General features: G+C 38.3%; 3 protein-coding genes across 3 annotated transcripts; all 3 read left to right on the forward strand.

Moving 5' to 3' along the window:
• The first annotated feature begins 2,481 nt into the window (after positions 1–2,481).
• On the forward strand, positions 2,482–7,145 carry LOC143449472 (methionine--tRNA ligase, cytoplasmic-like). Its single transcript, XM_076949689.1, has one exon. The coding sequence runs from the start codon at positions 3,604–3,606 to the stop codon at positions 6,256–6,258; it is 2,655 nt and encodes an 884-aa protein (XP_076805804.1). The 5' UTR covers positions 2,482–3,603; the 3' UTR covers positions 6,259–7,145.
• On the forward strand, positions 7,124–13,469 carry LOC143449471 (pre-mRNA-processing factor 6-like). The gene is made up of 18 exons (XM_076949687.1): positions 7,124–7,328; positions 7,493–7,661; positions 7,891–8,103; positions 8,221–8,375; positions 8,563–8,728; positions 8,924–9,175; positions 9,305–9,467; positions 9,703–9,869; positions 10,133–10,287; positions 10,687–10,769; positions 10,989–11,112; positions 11,219–11,386; positions 11,519–11,675; positions 11,773–11,934; positions 12,060–12,196; positions 12,360–12,566; positions 12,653–12,779; positions 12,906–13,469. Exons 1-18 carry the CDS (start codon positions 7,231–7,233, stop codon positions 13,056–13,058), a joined length of 2,856 nt encoding a protein of 951 aa, XP_076805802.1. The 5' UTR covers positions 7,124–7,230; the 3' UTR covers positions 13,059–13,469.
• Positions 13,470–14,540: 1,071 nt separating this feature from the next.
• Positions 14,541–17,322, forward strand: LOC143449474 (platelet-activating factor acetylhydrolase 2, cytoplasmic-like). The gene has a single exon (XM_076949691.1). It carries the CDS (start codon positions 15,533–15,535, stop codon positions 16,730–16,732), a length of 1,200 nt encoding a protein of 399 aa, XP_076805806.1. The 5' UTR covers positions 14,541–15,532; the 3' UTR covers positions 16,733–17,322.
• Positions 17,323–17,324: the final 2 nt, after the last annotated feature.

The raw sequence follows: 17,324 nt of genomic DNA on the forward strand, positions 1-17,324 counted from the left end.
ATTGGCGGAAGTCATCGTGAAGATGAAGCGTCATTGTTAAAAGGGCGGTAATTCTGATAATACAAAAGTAAATGTTATTCCAAGGGCAGTTTTTAAGGCAAATATGAAATAAAGAGCACTATGAGCACCGAAGAAACTTTTGACATAAACTCTAATGACGTAACCACGACAGAAATGATTCTTTTGAAAAGAGATTCTATTTCAACGATTACTATTAAAAAGTTGAAAAACTTTTGAATTAGCCTATGCTATAGCCTTATAGGCCTAGTTTAGAATGAAGAATATATGTCTGCACATATGGGGACTTGGCTGAGATGTGCTATTCACTCTGCACACTGCCCGACTCCGCACTTAGTCACCAACAAGATACAGTATTTAATGAAAATAAAATGGCTTTGATGATTGCCACTTGCGCCACCAAAACTTAAACGCAGATAGACAAGCACAGGTAAATAACTAAAATTACAACTGCATGTTTGTAATGACAGGGAGCTCAAAAATCTCAAAACGAAAATCAATTGGTAAATTTGTTTCTTTCTTATTTGAGCTATTTTTTTTAAATTTCATAACTTATATTTAAGTATGTCTATCAAAGTATGTATTTCATGTTTTGCAAACATTTTACAAAAGGTTGAGAAAAATTAAAAGTTCACAGTTTTAGGTTATGTAATTGCAAGTTATAATAAGCCAATTAAATTGTTTTAAGAGAGCATTTACAAAGATTTTCTGTACAGCTGTGCTGCGTGAAATAATGCTTACCCAGAAATATTAATTCCTTGACTTATAACAAAAAATTTTCCAAATTTTGATTTGTCTGTTTGGAAAACATTTTCAGTTTGATAAAAAATCAAGCTGCTTTTGAGTGCAAGTTTCCAAAAAATAATCATAAAAATTTTCTAAGCCAGGCTTACAATCCAATAAATTTGATATATAGGCCTACATGACATATTTATGATAATTTTAACAAGTTGCTAACAACCTGTTTCAAGTGAAATGACACTTTACTTCAGATAGTAGTTAGCTGGAAAAATTACGCTGGATGATGAAGAGTTGCGACCTTATTTGTGCATAAAACATTTTGTGTTAGGTCCGGGAACAAATTCAAACCACATGCTTCATTTAAAACAATGTGATGTTGGTGATTCATAAAATAACGCAGGAGTTTCGTGTACTGGTACCATAAAAGGGCATATGGAAAGTGATTTTATGAATAATTTTAAACAAATTAGCTTAACATACCTGGTGAAAATTAAGAGGTTACGCCATCATTAAGTTTTATTTGTGAAAAAACCATGGGATGAAACAGCATAAAACAGTATTAAATATGCTGGAACCTAAAAAAGCTTGGCTCTAGTATAAATTATAGCCTATAGGCCTATACAGATGTTAGATAAGTCAGTAAGGCAAAATAAAATACTATTACCATGGGATATGTACCAATACCTGGCAGATTGTGATCGCCTTTCCATTTATGTCGAAGTCACTTGATTCATTGAAAATTATTGTGACCAGTAGGCTATAAACTCAGTTTGACTTTTACACTGTCACTATGTAATTAATGAAAAACCGGTTGTCGGTTAATAATAGCCTACTAAATAGAGATTTTACAAAAAGTTAATGGTTGTCGCAGACAGTAGCGTGACTAGATCGTTTGCGATGTTCAGCACTACAAATTAAATATAAAAGCAAAATCTTTTAAAACATTAATTTTCTATTTTTCTGGAAACCGAACGTCCGAAAGCTTACATGGGCTGCCCTAAAAATCTATTTTAAATCATGAAAACCTCTGATTCCCGGAGATAAAAATAACTACTTGTTAAACCATATAAGTAGGAATTTCTTATGTTGACAACATAAACTTTGAAATACAATAAAGAGACAATTTTTGGTCACCGTAGCGCAGCAGCAAAAAGTGCGAACTGTCGAAATAACTTAATCACTGCCAATAACAAATTATTGTTACGCTGAAGCCCTGCTGTAAAAAATAGAAAAGGCAGAATATGAGGCAGAGGGAGAGAGGGAGAGGGGGAGAGAGGGAGAGTGAGAGAGGGGGAGCGAGAAATAGCCCTGTCATGCGAGATGATCTGACTTCAGTAACAGTTCCGTGCTCCTCTCGACTGGTACTGCAAGTAAACCGACATTGACAGCAAAATGAGAAACGATGGTAAAACTTGTACCGAAGCAAAGTAAACGGAACTGAATAAGGTAAACTGAATGAATCTCCGCACAGACACATGAGTTTAAAAACGAAGTTTATACATTAATTTAGGCAATTTATACCCACGTTATGTCATACTTTATACATATTGCATACCAACTATGAAAATTTAGTCGCACTCAACAGTGGTGAAACACCTAAATGAGCTTTCTTGCCTTTATTGTTATTAGATGTCCATGCTTAAAGTGGGCGATCATTCCCCAATCCCCACTCCTCGAGTCAGTTTCTGGGCTGATGCGTTGTGGAGCGCGCTGTGGTTTGTGTTTTTTTGGTTCTGAAGGGTTGGATTTGGAGTTTTCGATAAACAGTTCTTGTTTGTTTTTTCTATATCGTAGGTTATTTCCCGAATTTGTTCATGAAGACCACTCATGACGCTCATCAAGAGTGGACTGTAGTATACAAGTGCACAACCACAGGATGCCTTTGTATACTAGATGCCAGCTACTCAAATTGTGACGTCACCTGGTTTTGCACTTGTATACTAGACCTCAAGAGAATGCGAATTGTATTACTGCAAACATTTCCTCATTCCGTAAGTTAGTGTTGTCCCAATACTGTGACGTTAACCGTAAAAAGAATTGTTACTCCATAAATAATCACATATTGATTTGAACTTCAATCATGTGCGACTTATCTTGTGCTGTGGCTAAAGTAATGCGTTTAAATAAAAGGTATTGTAGATGTATTTTAACAACTGCTAATTTTGCACTAGAAAATACAGTGTACCGAAAGTGTCCATGGGCTGCATAAAATCCGTACACTGGCTGCATGTGGCTCGCGTGACTTGGTTTGGACCACCCTGATATAGATTATAGGGCGACAATTGTGGGTCAGAAAATAGTTGCATTAGCCAATTTTCTGGTGCATGTGTACAGTGGGTCTGGTAAACAGTTTAATTTCGGGCAATATGATACAAAAAAATCAAAAAACCAGATGAAAATCTGTGACTTGCACAAAGGTTGACTCGGTAAACAGTGCTGAAATGGTGACAAAGACTCAGTCCAAAGTTAAAGATTATCATGCCATAATGTGTATAAATGAGAAATAAAATTGAAAATATCGACAAAAATGCTCTTATTAACTTAAGCTAGGGTTATTTCGGCTTTAAGATTATAGATGGAAGTGGGAAGGAAAGTTGAACATAACAGATAGTCAAACATGGGACATCTGACATGCAACATGACCGTACGGTAGGCTTAGACCTATTGGCTCCTTACCTAGCATAAATTACATTAATCATTTATTTGAATGCGTTGATGCAGTAAGAAAACCTTTTCATTATCAGTCTATTGCTTTTAATTGATATGTTATACCTTCATCATGTTTTGCAGTAAGAATAAGGACTCTATTGTACTGTCTGTTGTGAATTCCTTTTTTGTACAATCATGTTCAATTTAGAAGGAATTGAGAGCCCAGAAAAACTCAAAGTGCTGTTTGCTTGTTATGACACAAATACTGATGTCACCTTGAGTTCTGATGGAAATTCTCTAATCGCTTTTACCTTGCCTTGTGGTGATGTTCTGAAATCTTCTAATAGTGCGGTCTTGTATTTATATGAAACTGCTTGCAACAAGCTGCTAGATACAGGCAACATGCATTGGTTGGAATGGGAATTTTCGCAGCTAAGGCCGCTTGTGGCAAATGCCTATCCCTCTTGGAATGCAAAACTATCGGAGTGTTTGTTATATTTGGAGACTAACCTGAAGGCAGATGGAATTATTCGGGATGTTGATGTTGTCAGTTGCACTATTTTGATAACATTGTCGCCCTTGCTTGATGATAAATCTATTTTGGATGAGATTTCTGAAAAATTCCCATTTGTTTGTAAGTGGTATTTAGATTTTGCAAGCAAGAAAAGTTTCAAAAAAGCCTGGAAAGATGTCACCCTCGATCAAGGAAGAGTGGCCTTCAAAAATTATTTCACTGATCGTTCTGCCCAACTGAAAGCCACAGTGAAGCCAGCAAACCACAACAGCAGCGCTAAAACAACAACCTGTAATGCAAGTAACTCGCAATCATCTGAAACGTCTAAACCTTTAGTGACCAAGGAAGAACTTCGATCTAGCTTTCATTCATGGAACTCTATTTCTGCACTCCCAAAGCCCAAAAAAAAATCCCATCCAATATTGCCAGTCGAAGGTGAAAGAAATGTCCTGATAACAAGTGCTCTACCTTATGTCAATAATGTTCCTCATCTTGGTAACATAATTGGCTGTGTGTTAAGTGCCGATATCTTTGCTCGTTACTGTCGTTTGCGGCAGTGGAACTGTCTCTATCTTTGTGGCACTGATGAATATGGAACTGCTACCGAGACCAAAGCAGTGCAGGAAGGTCTCAGTCCTCAAGAGATTTGTGATAAGTATAACAAAATCCATTCTGAGGTTTATCAGTGGTTTGGCATTGATTTTGATTACTTTGGAAGAACAACCACGACTCAGCAGACAATGATTTCACAAGATATATTCTGGCACTTGTATCGCAATAATTATCTTTTGCAAAGGACAGTAGAACAGCTCTACTGTTGTCAGTGCCAGAAGTTTCTAGCTGACAGGTTTGTCGAGGGAACTTGTCCTTCCTGTAATTATCCAGATGCCCGTGGTGACCAATGTGATAAGTGTGGAAAGCTTATTAATGCTGTTGAGCTGAAGCAACCAAAATGCAAAGTTTGTTCTAATACACCTGTTCACCGTGAGTCTGAGCATCTCTTTCTTGACTTGCCTAAGCTTGAGCCAAAGTTACGCAAATGTCTGGAAGATTCTTACAAGGGCAGTGGATGGTCAACAAATGCGAAAACCATTACCGAAACTTGGCTGCGAGATGGATTAAAACCAAGATGCATAACACGTGATCTGAAATGGGGTACACCTGTGCCTTTAGAAGGCTTCACTGATAAAGTTTTCTACGTTTGGTTTGATGCTCCCATAGGATATTTATCAATAACTGCCAACTACACTGAACATTGGGAAAAATGGTGGAAAAATCCAAAGCACGTGGATCTTTACAATTTCATGGCAAAAGATAATGTTCCTTTTCATAGCGTTGTATTTCCAAGCTGCTTGCTTGGCACGGACGATACTTACACTATTGTTAATCATCTTAATGCTACAGAATATCTCAACTATGAAGACGCAAAATTTTCAAAAAGCCGTGGTGTGGGTGTATTTGGTGACCAAGCTGCCCACACTGACATAGAACCTGATATCTGGAGGTTTTATCTTTTGTATATGAGACCGGAAGGCCAAGATACACAGTTCACCTGGAATGATTTCATGTTCAAGAATAACTCAGAGCTGTTGAATAACCTTGGAAATTTCATCAACCGGTCTTTAAAGTTTGTGTCCAAAACCTACCAAGGCATAATACCCCTTGTTGAAATCACTGACACCGACCTACAATTGATGGCTTTAGTAAACAGAGAGGTGAAAGGTTATATTTCTGATATGGTTAAAGTGAAACTACGTGACAATCTGAAAAGGATTCTAAATATTTCACGCTTGGGAAATCAATATCTCCAAGAAAATCAGCCGTGGAAGTTGATCAAGGGCAGTGAATCCGACAAAGTTCGAGCAGATACAGTAACCGGTGTTGCGGCAAATCTTTCCTGTCTTCTCTCAGTTTTAATACAGCCGTATATGCCTCATACTAGCTCAAAAATTCAACAGCAGTTAAATGCTCCCGATTTCGTAAACATTTTGGCCGACGATGCAGCATTTGTCTGCACGCTTCCTGGAGGGCATCGGATTAATGAACCATCACCGCTGTTCCGAAAAGTGGAAGCTTCTGAGATTGAATCTTACAGGCAGAGGTTTGGAGGAGAAGCTTCGAAGAAGAGAGATGATGCTGATAAAGAAGATGAAGCTAAAATCGAAGCAGACATTGCAAATCAAGGAAATGTTGTCCGTAAAATGAAAGCTGAAAAAGCCGACAAGGCCGATATCGATAAAGAAGTAACCAAGTTACTTGAATTGAAGAAAAAGCTGGCACTTAGTCGAGGAGAAGATCCGAATAAGAAGTCTAAAGGTGGCAAGAAAAAGAAATAAATCTGACAGCCAAGCATGGCTTTATGCACAATACGAAAATGGGTGTGGATGTTTGGGATGTTCAGTTTTCAAAGAAAGTAACTTTGCGCAGTTATAGACTATCTAGCATCCAATTTCAATGGTTGTATTTATTGCATCTTTGATTGATTGCATGATGTAATCATATGTGCTGCATTGCATTTTCTAGAGTTGTGTTTACTTGGATATATTGTGCATGTTAGAAAATTTATTTTTTGTCAATTTTTTAGTTGATATGTATATAGCAAGCAAAATGGGAACCAGGCTTCTATAATCCTATGAAAGTACCAGAACCAGTAATATATTAGAAGTAGTATATTAGTATTTATTCACATTTCAAATTTTATACACCGTACTTAATGCAATCTATGCAAAGTGAAAACTTTTAGGTAAGTGAAAACTTTTAGGTTGAAACTTTCGTCTTGGCTGATAGTGTGTTTCAAAGTTGTATGCTGCTCAATGTGCATTTAGGTGTCGATAGCAAATGTTTGTTGTACTTATTGTCTTCAATTTTTCCCTTGATTTGTTCAATATGGTTAAGTCCATATGTTCAAAGTATACATCATGTAATTATGTTGACCAGTCTTGCACAAGGCACGAGCAAAATGACCTCCAGGGACAAATGAAACATTGTCTTGTGCTTCAGTTTACATTTCAAATACTCTTGCTTTGGAAAGCTAAATTTTTGGCTGTTTATGAAACTAAATAGGTATGTGACCTAAAGTGACCTTTAGCTGTTGTAAATTCTGGTAATTCGTTCTGATCCACTAGTTTTCACTTTGCCATATTTACCTGTTTTCGCCATCAGTCATAGTGAAAGTATAACTATTGAAAATGGAATATGTGTAATTTTATGGTGTGTGATACAGGATCACGTACTACCTGGAGAACTAGAGAATAGGTCCATAACAGGTTTATAAAATATTTTCAAATTATTAACCTAAAAAACCAATCATGTCTGAAGTAACCGGGGTTGTACAGTCACAGAAAAAGAAAAAGCCTTGGCTTGGGCAAGCTGCACCTCCCGGTTATGTGCCTGGATTGGGCAGAGGGTAAGAAAATTGGATGAGTTTAACTACTTTTCTATTTCGCACAATATTGGCACAACTAATTTCGATAATTGTATAAGCAATGATTACAGATTTTACCATTTTCATGTCCGGCCGCAGCCTTCTGTGATTTGCTGTTTGTGTAAGTGTCACTTTTATTTGCACAGAGCTACAGGCTTCACCACCCGATCTGATATTGGTCCCGCTCGTGATGTCAGTGATCCAACTGATGATAGACATGCTCCGCCTGGACTCAGGACCGTCGGTGATCAGATGAAAGCATCCCGCAAAACAGAAGAGGAAGACGAAGATTTAAATGATGCTAACTATGATGAAGTAATTATGATAAAACATAAGACTTTGTGATACAAACAACTATGATGACTTTGTTGGGTAAAAAAATATATATATACTTTTTCATCTTGGATTATTCATTAGTGGTGCTCAATGTGGCTAAATATTCAAAATGTCCAGCTGGTACTTTTTTGGCTTTGAACATGAGAGTATACATTGTATGCCACCAATATACCATAATTTTGAATAACACTAAAATGTTTGTCTTTAGTTTTCCGGTTACGCTGGAAATCTTTTCTCATCTGGACCTTATGAGAAAGATGACGAAGAAGCAGATGCCGTTTACGAGACCGTGGATCGCAAGATGGACGAGAGGAGGAAGCAATACAGAGAGAAACGGGAAAAGGAAGAGTTGGAAAAATTTCGTGAAGAAAGACCCAAGATCCAGCAAATGTTTTCTGACCTTAAGCGGAAACTCTCCGTGGTATAAAAACTTACGTCTCACGCAATGCATAAGAACATATACTTAGAATACAATAGATAAGTCGGTATTATCACAAGTAGTAATGCGGGTATATGTGACATGTTTCATCTTCTTCAGATATCTGAAGATGACTGGACAAATATTCCTGATGTAGGTGATGCTAGAAATAAACGACAACGTAATCCAATGCGGGAAAAAATTACACCAGTCCCTGACAGCTTGTTCACCAGAGGGCTTGCACAGAATGCAACAGTTAATACTTTGGATGCCAGGTAAGTTTCCGGAGTTTTACAGTCTTTAATATTTGTTTCATGCATGCTTACTAGTGGCGGCACTTTGCACAATAAAGTTGTTTCCCTTGGATTAAAAACTTTTAATTATATTGAAAGTAATTAAAATACATATAATCAATTAAAACGTCCATTGCCATTTCGGCTATTAATTTTTGTTGGATTTTAGACAGCAGCAGTTCGGTGGCATAAACACACCGTTCCCCGGGGCTTCCGGTTTAAATACGCCGTTTCCAGGCACCGCTACTCCAGGATGGGCCACGCCAGCCGGTGAGTTAGATATGAGAAAAATCGGTCAAGCCCGTAACACTCTGATGGACATGCGACTAAGCCAGGTTTGTGCTGCATTTTAGTATCATTCCATTTGTGCTTTGGCTTGAATTGCACAGAACCATGGTTAGTTCATTAACATTAATATGTTGACAAATTACATCTTGATGAAAAAATTGAAAGCACCATAAAGCAATGTGTTGTTTATAGTATCTACAGCAATTTAGCGAAATATATGACGCTAGTGCTTAATTTTGAAGGTGTCAGATTCCGTGACAGGACAAACAGTTGTTGATCCCAAAGGTTATTTGACCGACTTGCACTCGATGCTGCCACAGTATGGCGGCGACGTGGCCGACATCAAAAAAGCCCGTTTGTTGTTGAAATCAGTTAGGGAGACCAACCCCAAACACCCTCCAGCTTGGATTGCATCTGCTCGGTTAGAAGAAGTCACCGGAAAGTTGCAAGTTGCCCGAAATATTATCATGAAGGGAACAGAAATGTGTCCTAAGGTAAAGTGGTTAGTGAACACGATTTTAAAAACAAATCATGTTCATGTCTGGGAAATTAAAAGTGTTTTTCTTATTGCTGGTTCTAGCAATTCAACTGGAATATTGTAACATTATTTACACAATTTCTAGAGTGAGGACGTTTGGTTAGAGGCAGCCCGTCTACAACCAAGCGACACGGCCAAAGCTGTTTGCGCCAGTGCTATTGTGCAACTGCCACAGTCTGTGAGAATATGGATTCGAGCAGCTGGTCTTGAGACAGATGCAAAAGCCAAAAAAAGAGTTTTTCGAAAAGGTTGGTTGCTTTTGTTGCACATTTCGAGTTGTTCGTCGGTTGAATTGACTGACCACCATGATGCTCAAATAACATTTGAATGTATTTTCTCAAGGAATTTTTAAATATAATACTGTTCTTTTCACTGTCGGTGTCTGTTATTCGAACAAAAATGTTATGCACAAGTCTTTGTTTGCCGTTTACCCAAAATCTTTATGTTGTGGTCGTTGACAGTTGACAAACTAAATAATTTTAGCGCTTGAACACGTGCCGAATTCAGTGAGACTTTGGAAGGTTTCGGTTGAACTGGAAGATACCGATGATGCAAGAATAATGCTATCGAGAGCAGTTGAGTGTTGTCCTCACAGCACAGAGCTGTGGCTGGCGCTTGCGAAGTTAGAAGACTACCAAAATGCAAGAAAGGTTGGAAATCCTGAAATAGTATAAAATTAAACGACTTTAATGTCATAGCTGTGCCACAGATTTATAGTGCATTTTTTATTAATAATTAAATACATGTAAATATACAGAAGAAAATTCAGTAAATTTTTGTTATCGGATCAACCAGACATTGTTTAAGTGATTACACCAGTAAATGGTTCATCGGATTCAGCCTTAACTATATGGGGAGATCCTGAATCATATCATATTTTGCATGAATAATAACAAAACATTTTTGTACATAGGTACTCAATAAGGCGAGAGAGCATATTCCCACCGATCGCCATATTTGGATAACCGCCGCCAAACTTGAAGAAGCAAACGACAATATGAAGATGGTTGATAAAATCATTGAAAGATCAATCGTATCGCTCAAGGCCAATATGGTCGACATAAGCCGGTGCGATAACTTATTTGCTACATTTACTGTACAAGCAGACTCTGTAAAGTTGTGTGGACATAACTTTTTTTTATTTAAATGTAAATGAATTTCAGAGCCCAGACGCTAATAGGTTGTCTTAGATTATCTTAGTTGCCAGTATAGCTTTGCAAAGTGGAAAGCTGAACCATTTTCTTAACCTAAAGTAAATTATACATTATGTCCAGTAGAGTACCGGTAAGTGGACATCTACACTCTACAGGATCGTTGTCAAACAGTGGTGTTAGCGAAACAAACGCCATACTATACATTACATAGAATAGAAAATATTCGTTTAAGTTTTCGTGAAACTGGGGTGGTTGTGTTATCAGGAAAGTTTTTAATCGGATTCCACTGTAATTGTATATCATGTAATTGCAGAGATCAGTGGATACAAGATGGTGAGAACGCGGAAAAATCTGGGAGCATTGTAACTTGCCAGAGCATTATCAAAAATGTGATTGGTAAGCAACATCTTTTTTCTGACCCTAATCACGGTTATGCCTTGAGTTGCGTTGCATACAATTACTAGAGATTACTGTGATATTGCATATTAAAGCATTTGTAACTCCACAAGTTTGGTTGCTTTGGTCATGGATTGCTAAATACTGTATAGTAAAAAATATAAATGATAACGATACTTACTTATGCAGTAAAGATTAAACCTTGTCTCAATATTCCAGGTATTGGTGTCGAAGATGAGGATAGGAAGCACACCTGGATGGACGACGCCGAGAGCTGCATCTCTCACGGAGCTTATGAATGTGCTCGGGCAATCTACGCCCACGCACTCAACACCTTGCCTAGGTACAAGATTAACAAGACGACTCACCACCTTCTTAATTCTTTTAACAGCAGCCAGCTGGCGTTATTTTTTCGCTCAAAAACCCAATTTTCTGTGAATGTTTCCCAGTAAGAAGAGCATCTGGTTGAGGGCGGCTTATCTCGAGAAGAGCCACGGCTCCCGTGAGTCTCTCGAATCCCTTCTGCAGAAAGCAGTGGCTCATTGTCCAAAGGCCGAAGTTTTATGGCTTATGGGAGCTAAATCAAAATGGATGGCCAATGACGTTGCTGCAGCTAGGTGTGAAATGCAGTAGTTTAAAGAGCAGCAATGTAAAAAATCTGAAAGCAATCACCCTATGAACTTTATTGAAATGCCGTGTCATTGCGCAGACTAATTAATTCGGAGTTTTAAGCATGCTCTTGTTTTTAGATCTATCCTAGCGTTAGCTTTTCAAGCAAATCCGAATTCTGAAGATATCTGGCTTGCTGCGGTGAAGCTCGAATCAGAGAACAATGAGCACGACAGAGCAAGGAAACTGCTCGCCAAAGCAAGAGCAAACGCCTGCACGGCACGTGTCATGATGAAGGTCAGTTATTGTGAAATACTTTGTCAAATTAATTACTGTATTATTATCAAAACCTTATCCAACTGTTAAGAATTTTGCTTTCGTTGTTATTGCGCAGTCTGTCAAGTTGGAATGGTGCCTGAACAAGCTCGATAACGCGGATTCATTGCTCAGTGAAGCAACGAAGCAGTATCCGGAGTTTGCCAAGTTGTGGATGATGAAGGGACAGATCCAAGAACAACTTGGAAAAGTTTTGGAGGCCCGCGAAGCTTACACAGCGGTGAGATCGCTTTTGTTCTGACAACATCAAGTTTTACTGGTGTCGTGATTTTATTGTCCCAGTAACGTTCATATTCGATTAATCGGACTTACCAGTCCTGATTTTTAACGTCGACTTTATCAAAGGGACTTGGAAAATGCCCGCGTGCCATTCCACTTTGGATCCTATTGAGCAAGCTCGAACAAAGCAAAGGGAATTTGACCAAGGCTCGGGCAGTTCTTGAAAAAGCAAGATTGAAAAATCCAATGTGTGCAGACCTTTGGTGAGTTTGTTAGGAAACCGCCTCCCATCCAATCTGATTTCATTCAGACGTGCTTTGTGACGTAATATCGAACACAATTGACCTTGCTGAAAAGTATTTGATTGTCAGCGCACGTACCCGACACCCATATGTTAAACTGACCGGATCCTTCGTTTATGTTAAGGCTGGCTTCCATAAGACTTGAATGGAATGCTGGTATCAAAAACATTGCTAGTAGTTTGATGGCACGCGCCTTGCAAGAATGCCCATCATCTGGCCTGCTTTGGGCTGAAGCCATTTTTATTGAAGCCAGGCCACAACGAAAAACAAAAAGCGTGGACGCTTTGAAAAAATGTGAACACGACTCCTCAGTGCTGCTCGCCGTGGCGAGGTATCTCATTTTGTTGTGGGCCTAAATTTAATCGACGTTTATCTTGTTGGAATAGTAATTGCTGAACCAATTGAACCACTTAACAGATTGTTTTGGAGTGAAAGAAAACTCACAAAAGCAAGAGAATGGTTCCTTCGAACTGTTAAAATTGATCAAGATTTCGGAGACGCTTGGGCTTTTTTCTACCGGTTTGAACTCAACCACGGAAACGAGGTAACGGCTGGGTTAACTTCATTCACGTATAAAAGAAAATCTAATAGAATAATTCTTTAGATTCTTAACGCTTTTCTGTTTCTATTTCGAGCTGTAAGGTACAGGTAAAATTGTCTTGTCATACAGGAAAAACAGAAAGAAGTGCTGAAACGTTGCGTGAACGCCGAACCTCGTCACGGCCAAATGTGGCAATCCGTATCCAAAGACATCACGAACTGGAAATTAAAAACGAAAGAACTTCTTCTGTTGGTTGCCGCTAAAGTATCTGTCGCGTTTTAAAAGTCGAAAACCCCAAAATCGGTTGAACTTGTGACACCCATCCATGCACAAACAACGCTGATGTGACCGCAGGACAACACAAATGTGCGCTAGTGAAGCACAAACTGAGATTGTGCGCCACTTTGCAGTTCCCTTTTTGGAATTGTCGTGGTTTTGTGACTTGATAAACAAAGCAATGCAAGATATCAATCATATCTCATGAAACACTTTGTGGCCACATCGAGGGTTACCACAAACAGCACATACAAGTTTCTGGCAGAAGTAAGCTAGTCATACGGAAAGTATTTTAACCACGCATGAGCTACGGAAGTGTGCTGTAAAACGTTTTAAGCGTCTAATCACGTTTGTGTGAATTCAGCTTACCATGCGTTTTCTGTAGAGCAAAATCTTAATTAAAACTTAGCACATTAAGAGTGGTGTTATTTCAAAGAATAAAGGAACAGTTTGTGCAGGTGTGGCTATTTCCCATTTCTTGCCAATTAGTATATTCCAGCGGTCCTCAACCACCCAGACCTTGGTTACCAAAAGCATAGTAGCAAACAAGCGCAGTTGAACGGCGCGTTAGGAGAACGAAAGAGAACAAGTGTGGGAAAAACAAGATATCTTGCATGGAAATTGCTGCTGTAATAACGTAGCGAAATTACTTTCCCAGTAACAACTACTGTACCAATAACGAGAAACGGCAAAGCGCGCAAAGGTTAATTAGGTAATTACCCAGAGTTGTGACAACATTCATCAAAATCGAGTCGCAATTTAAGTTTTTTAGGATGAACAGAACGGAGTCATTTGGTAAACAAGATTCAAGTCAATGTATACGACAAAACCAAACTGACAGCAAAAAATACTGTTTTTGTCAACAAGAAATTTGTTGTGTTTGGCTCCTGCAGCACGCATTCGTATAGACCAGGGGTGTCAAACTCAATCGCTACAGGGGCCAAAACTTATTTAACGCCGCGGGCCGTAAGGATAAAAGTTGATTGAATGTTTCGTGACACGAAACATGAATTGAAACAACACCAAATTCTTGATTTTTTTGACTGGGCTATTTTTGATTATTCTTGTCTTACATCATTAAGTTTCATTCATCTCGTAGCAAAAGTATTAAAGAATTAACAAACAATAAAGAAAAAAGCAGCCTAAATTACAAGCGTTGGAATGAATCGATTTATTCTATCGTATGATTGGGCAACTGCTGTGCTGCTGTATTGTGCGATTTGTTGCAATGACCTCGCGGGCCGGAAATAGTTCAGTGTATAAAATAACATTGCGGGCCAAGTTTTATTGTAAAGCGGGCCGGGAGTTTGACACTTATGGTGTAGACTGACTATTATAAGTTACGCATTATGTGTTTGACAAAAGCTTGTGTCACCTTAATGCGGAAGCTTAACAACATCTGTCTCAAGTCAAGTCTTTGCAAAATGTGACGCAAGTAATTTGACTGAAAATGTGACTATATTTTTATGCTGTATCTGTTATGTCTGCATGTGTAGATGTGCGGACATGTGAGTTATGCACAATTACACTTGAGCCTTATACATACAGCTATACACAAATATGTGTGTCAACAGTTTTTTGTAGATATGTCCAAATGCAGCTATCATAGCATAGCAGGTGAACACATGAAATATCAGCATACGGTTGTAACACATAGGCCAAGTTGCATATATCAGTACATAGCTGGGCCTGCATGTAACTGCACATATCTGGGTACAGCTGCAATCCCACTCACTGTACTAATATAAGCCTGTCTGCCTATAGGAGTGCAAATTTTAAAAAGCTGTTAGTCTGCTTGAGCTTTGCAAAGTTAAGCAAGCAGTCTGAGATTAAAGTAGGCATCCAAATTTTTAATCACTTTTATCAGTGTAAAGCTAATAATGGATGAAGCTCGATAAAACTATGGTAGCTTGATCACTCAAAAAAATAGAACACAAATTTATAAGTGCTACCACTTTCAAAGTTCTAAGTAAAGAGTCTAGCGCAGAAGTGCACAACCACAGGATGCATTTCTATACTAGACCCCACCTACTCAAATTGTGAAGTCATTTGGTTGTGTACTTCTGCAGTAGACCTGAAGTAGAATTATCAATAAGTTTTTATATGGCGATGAAGCAGACATTTTGTTTTTTGTGAAAACATTCTTAATACTGCACACTAGCTCATTGAGAATGTTTTCAGCGAGAAGCAAAACGTCTACTCCAATAATATACACTATAAGAATGCAGTTTGGGTAAGTTATGGGGTCTAGTATGATATACAAGTGCATAACCAGATGACGTCACAATTTGAGTGAATGTGGTCTAGTATAGAAATGCATCCTGTGGTTGTGCACTTGTATACTAGACCTAAGTTATGTATATACTTTACTTCTGCTTTGAGTGTATTTGAATTCATTTTAAATAAAATCTTTCTCGGCTTATTGGGTTAAATCATGCACTAATTTTCTTTTCATATATTTTCTATCAGATTAAACCACCATGTCTTACATAGTGCCAAAATTAGCTGGACGATACAATGTGGCATGTACTGACATTATTACAAAAGTTGGCAGAGATCGTGTTTTCTTTCGGCTCTACTACCCCACACAGAATGCACCAGATCCTCAAACGGTACCAAGATGGTTGGGCGATGATGCGTGGAACTATGCTCATGGTTACGCTGATTACTTGGGCTTACCATATTTGGGGTGGTTGTTTAGATATCTACTTTATGGTGCCCAATTACCTTGCACATGGAATGGCAACTTTGTCTTGCCAGAAGGGAGAGACAAGCTGCCAGTGGTGGTTTTTTCACATGGCTTAGGTGGAACTAGGTTCATATACAGCGCTATGTGCTTGAATTTGGCATCTCACGGTTGCATTGTAGCTGCGATTGAACACGCTGACGGAACAGCTGCCACTACTTTTTATTACGAACAAAATGAAAATGGTGAAAAGATAAAGAAGTGGACAGAATACAAGAAGGATGTTGGCAATCTTCCAAATGAATTTGAAATTCGAAATGAGCAAGTTCACTTCAGAGCTGATGATTGCATTAAATTGCGCAATCACCTAGAGGAGATTAACAATGGTAACTTTGAGTCGGTGGACCCAGCCATTGATTTGTCTGTCTTTCAAGGCGCATTTGATTTTGAAAAATGTGTGATGATGGGACATTCGTTTGGGGCAGGTACAACAGTTGCTGTACTTTCCAAAGACCAGCGTTTTAAAGCTGCCGTTTGCCTTGATCCCTGGTTGTATCCACTAGACAAAGAAGTGTATAAGAATGTTAGTGCAATCCCTATTTTGTTTGTTAATACTGAAATGTATCAATCAGAAGCAATGTTAGCAAATATAAGGAAGCTTGACAGCGATACGTTTAATGTCGATGTTGAACGACTTACGTTCACTGTGATGGGGGCAGTTCATCAGACTCACAGCGATTTCCCGCTTGTGGTACCTTTCAATTTTCTTGCAAAATATTTTGGTTTGGTCGGCACTATAGACCCTTTGCTTGGCGTTGAAATCATTGTCAGTCTCTTTTCAAGTTTTCTTGGTAAGCATTTAAATGAAGACTTTGGGAGCCCAATAGAGGAGGTCATTAAGACCTACAAGGATCTAGTACATGTTGGTCCAACTCTTAAGTTGGACGAAGACAAGGTAGAAAAGTCAAAAAATACTCTGCGTTCTTCTTTATAGAAATATGATTTTATTACATTATGATATTTATTGCTATCTATTTTCTGTATGCAACAGTATGTGGACCGGACCGTATTTTGTACTGCAAGTTTCATTTACCAAAATTTATCGTTGAATAGTTCCTTTTGTGTACATCAAGCTTTAGGTTTGTATTGTAGTGATGAAACTTGCCGTACTAATTAATATAAATATTGTAGGATATCCTGATTGGACTCAGGGTTGAATTTATCCTACAGAAGTATTTAAATGAAGCCATTTTGCAACTTCATATGAGTTACAATTCGCAAACTATTCTTGCCGGTATTTGGAGTAACAGTATGTAAATCATCATGCACTTGCTTAATCTTATAATGTTGCATTTCACATTCGAGTAACCACATACACCATGGACTGTGACGGATTGTTGAAAATTTGTGTCTTCAATCAAATATGAGACACAAACTCGTGAGATTCAGAATTTTATTTCTGTCAAATAAATTTCTGTATCCGATTCTATTTCTTGTATTTGATGTTATTATGCCTGGTGGCAACCACAGCATGTTTAATGTGTCTTCTTTGTTGGATATGCTGGAATAAACACTATTCTACTAGT

Source organism: Clavelina lepadiformis, chromosome 3 (assembly GCF_947623445.1).
Source record: "Clavelina lepadiformis chromosome 3, kaClaLepa1.1, whole genome shotgun sequence".
Lineage (NCBI taxonomy): Eukaryota > Metazoa > Chordata > Ascidiacea > Aplousobranchia > Clavelinidae > Clavelina > Clavelina lepadiformis.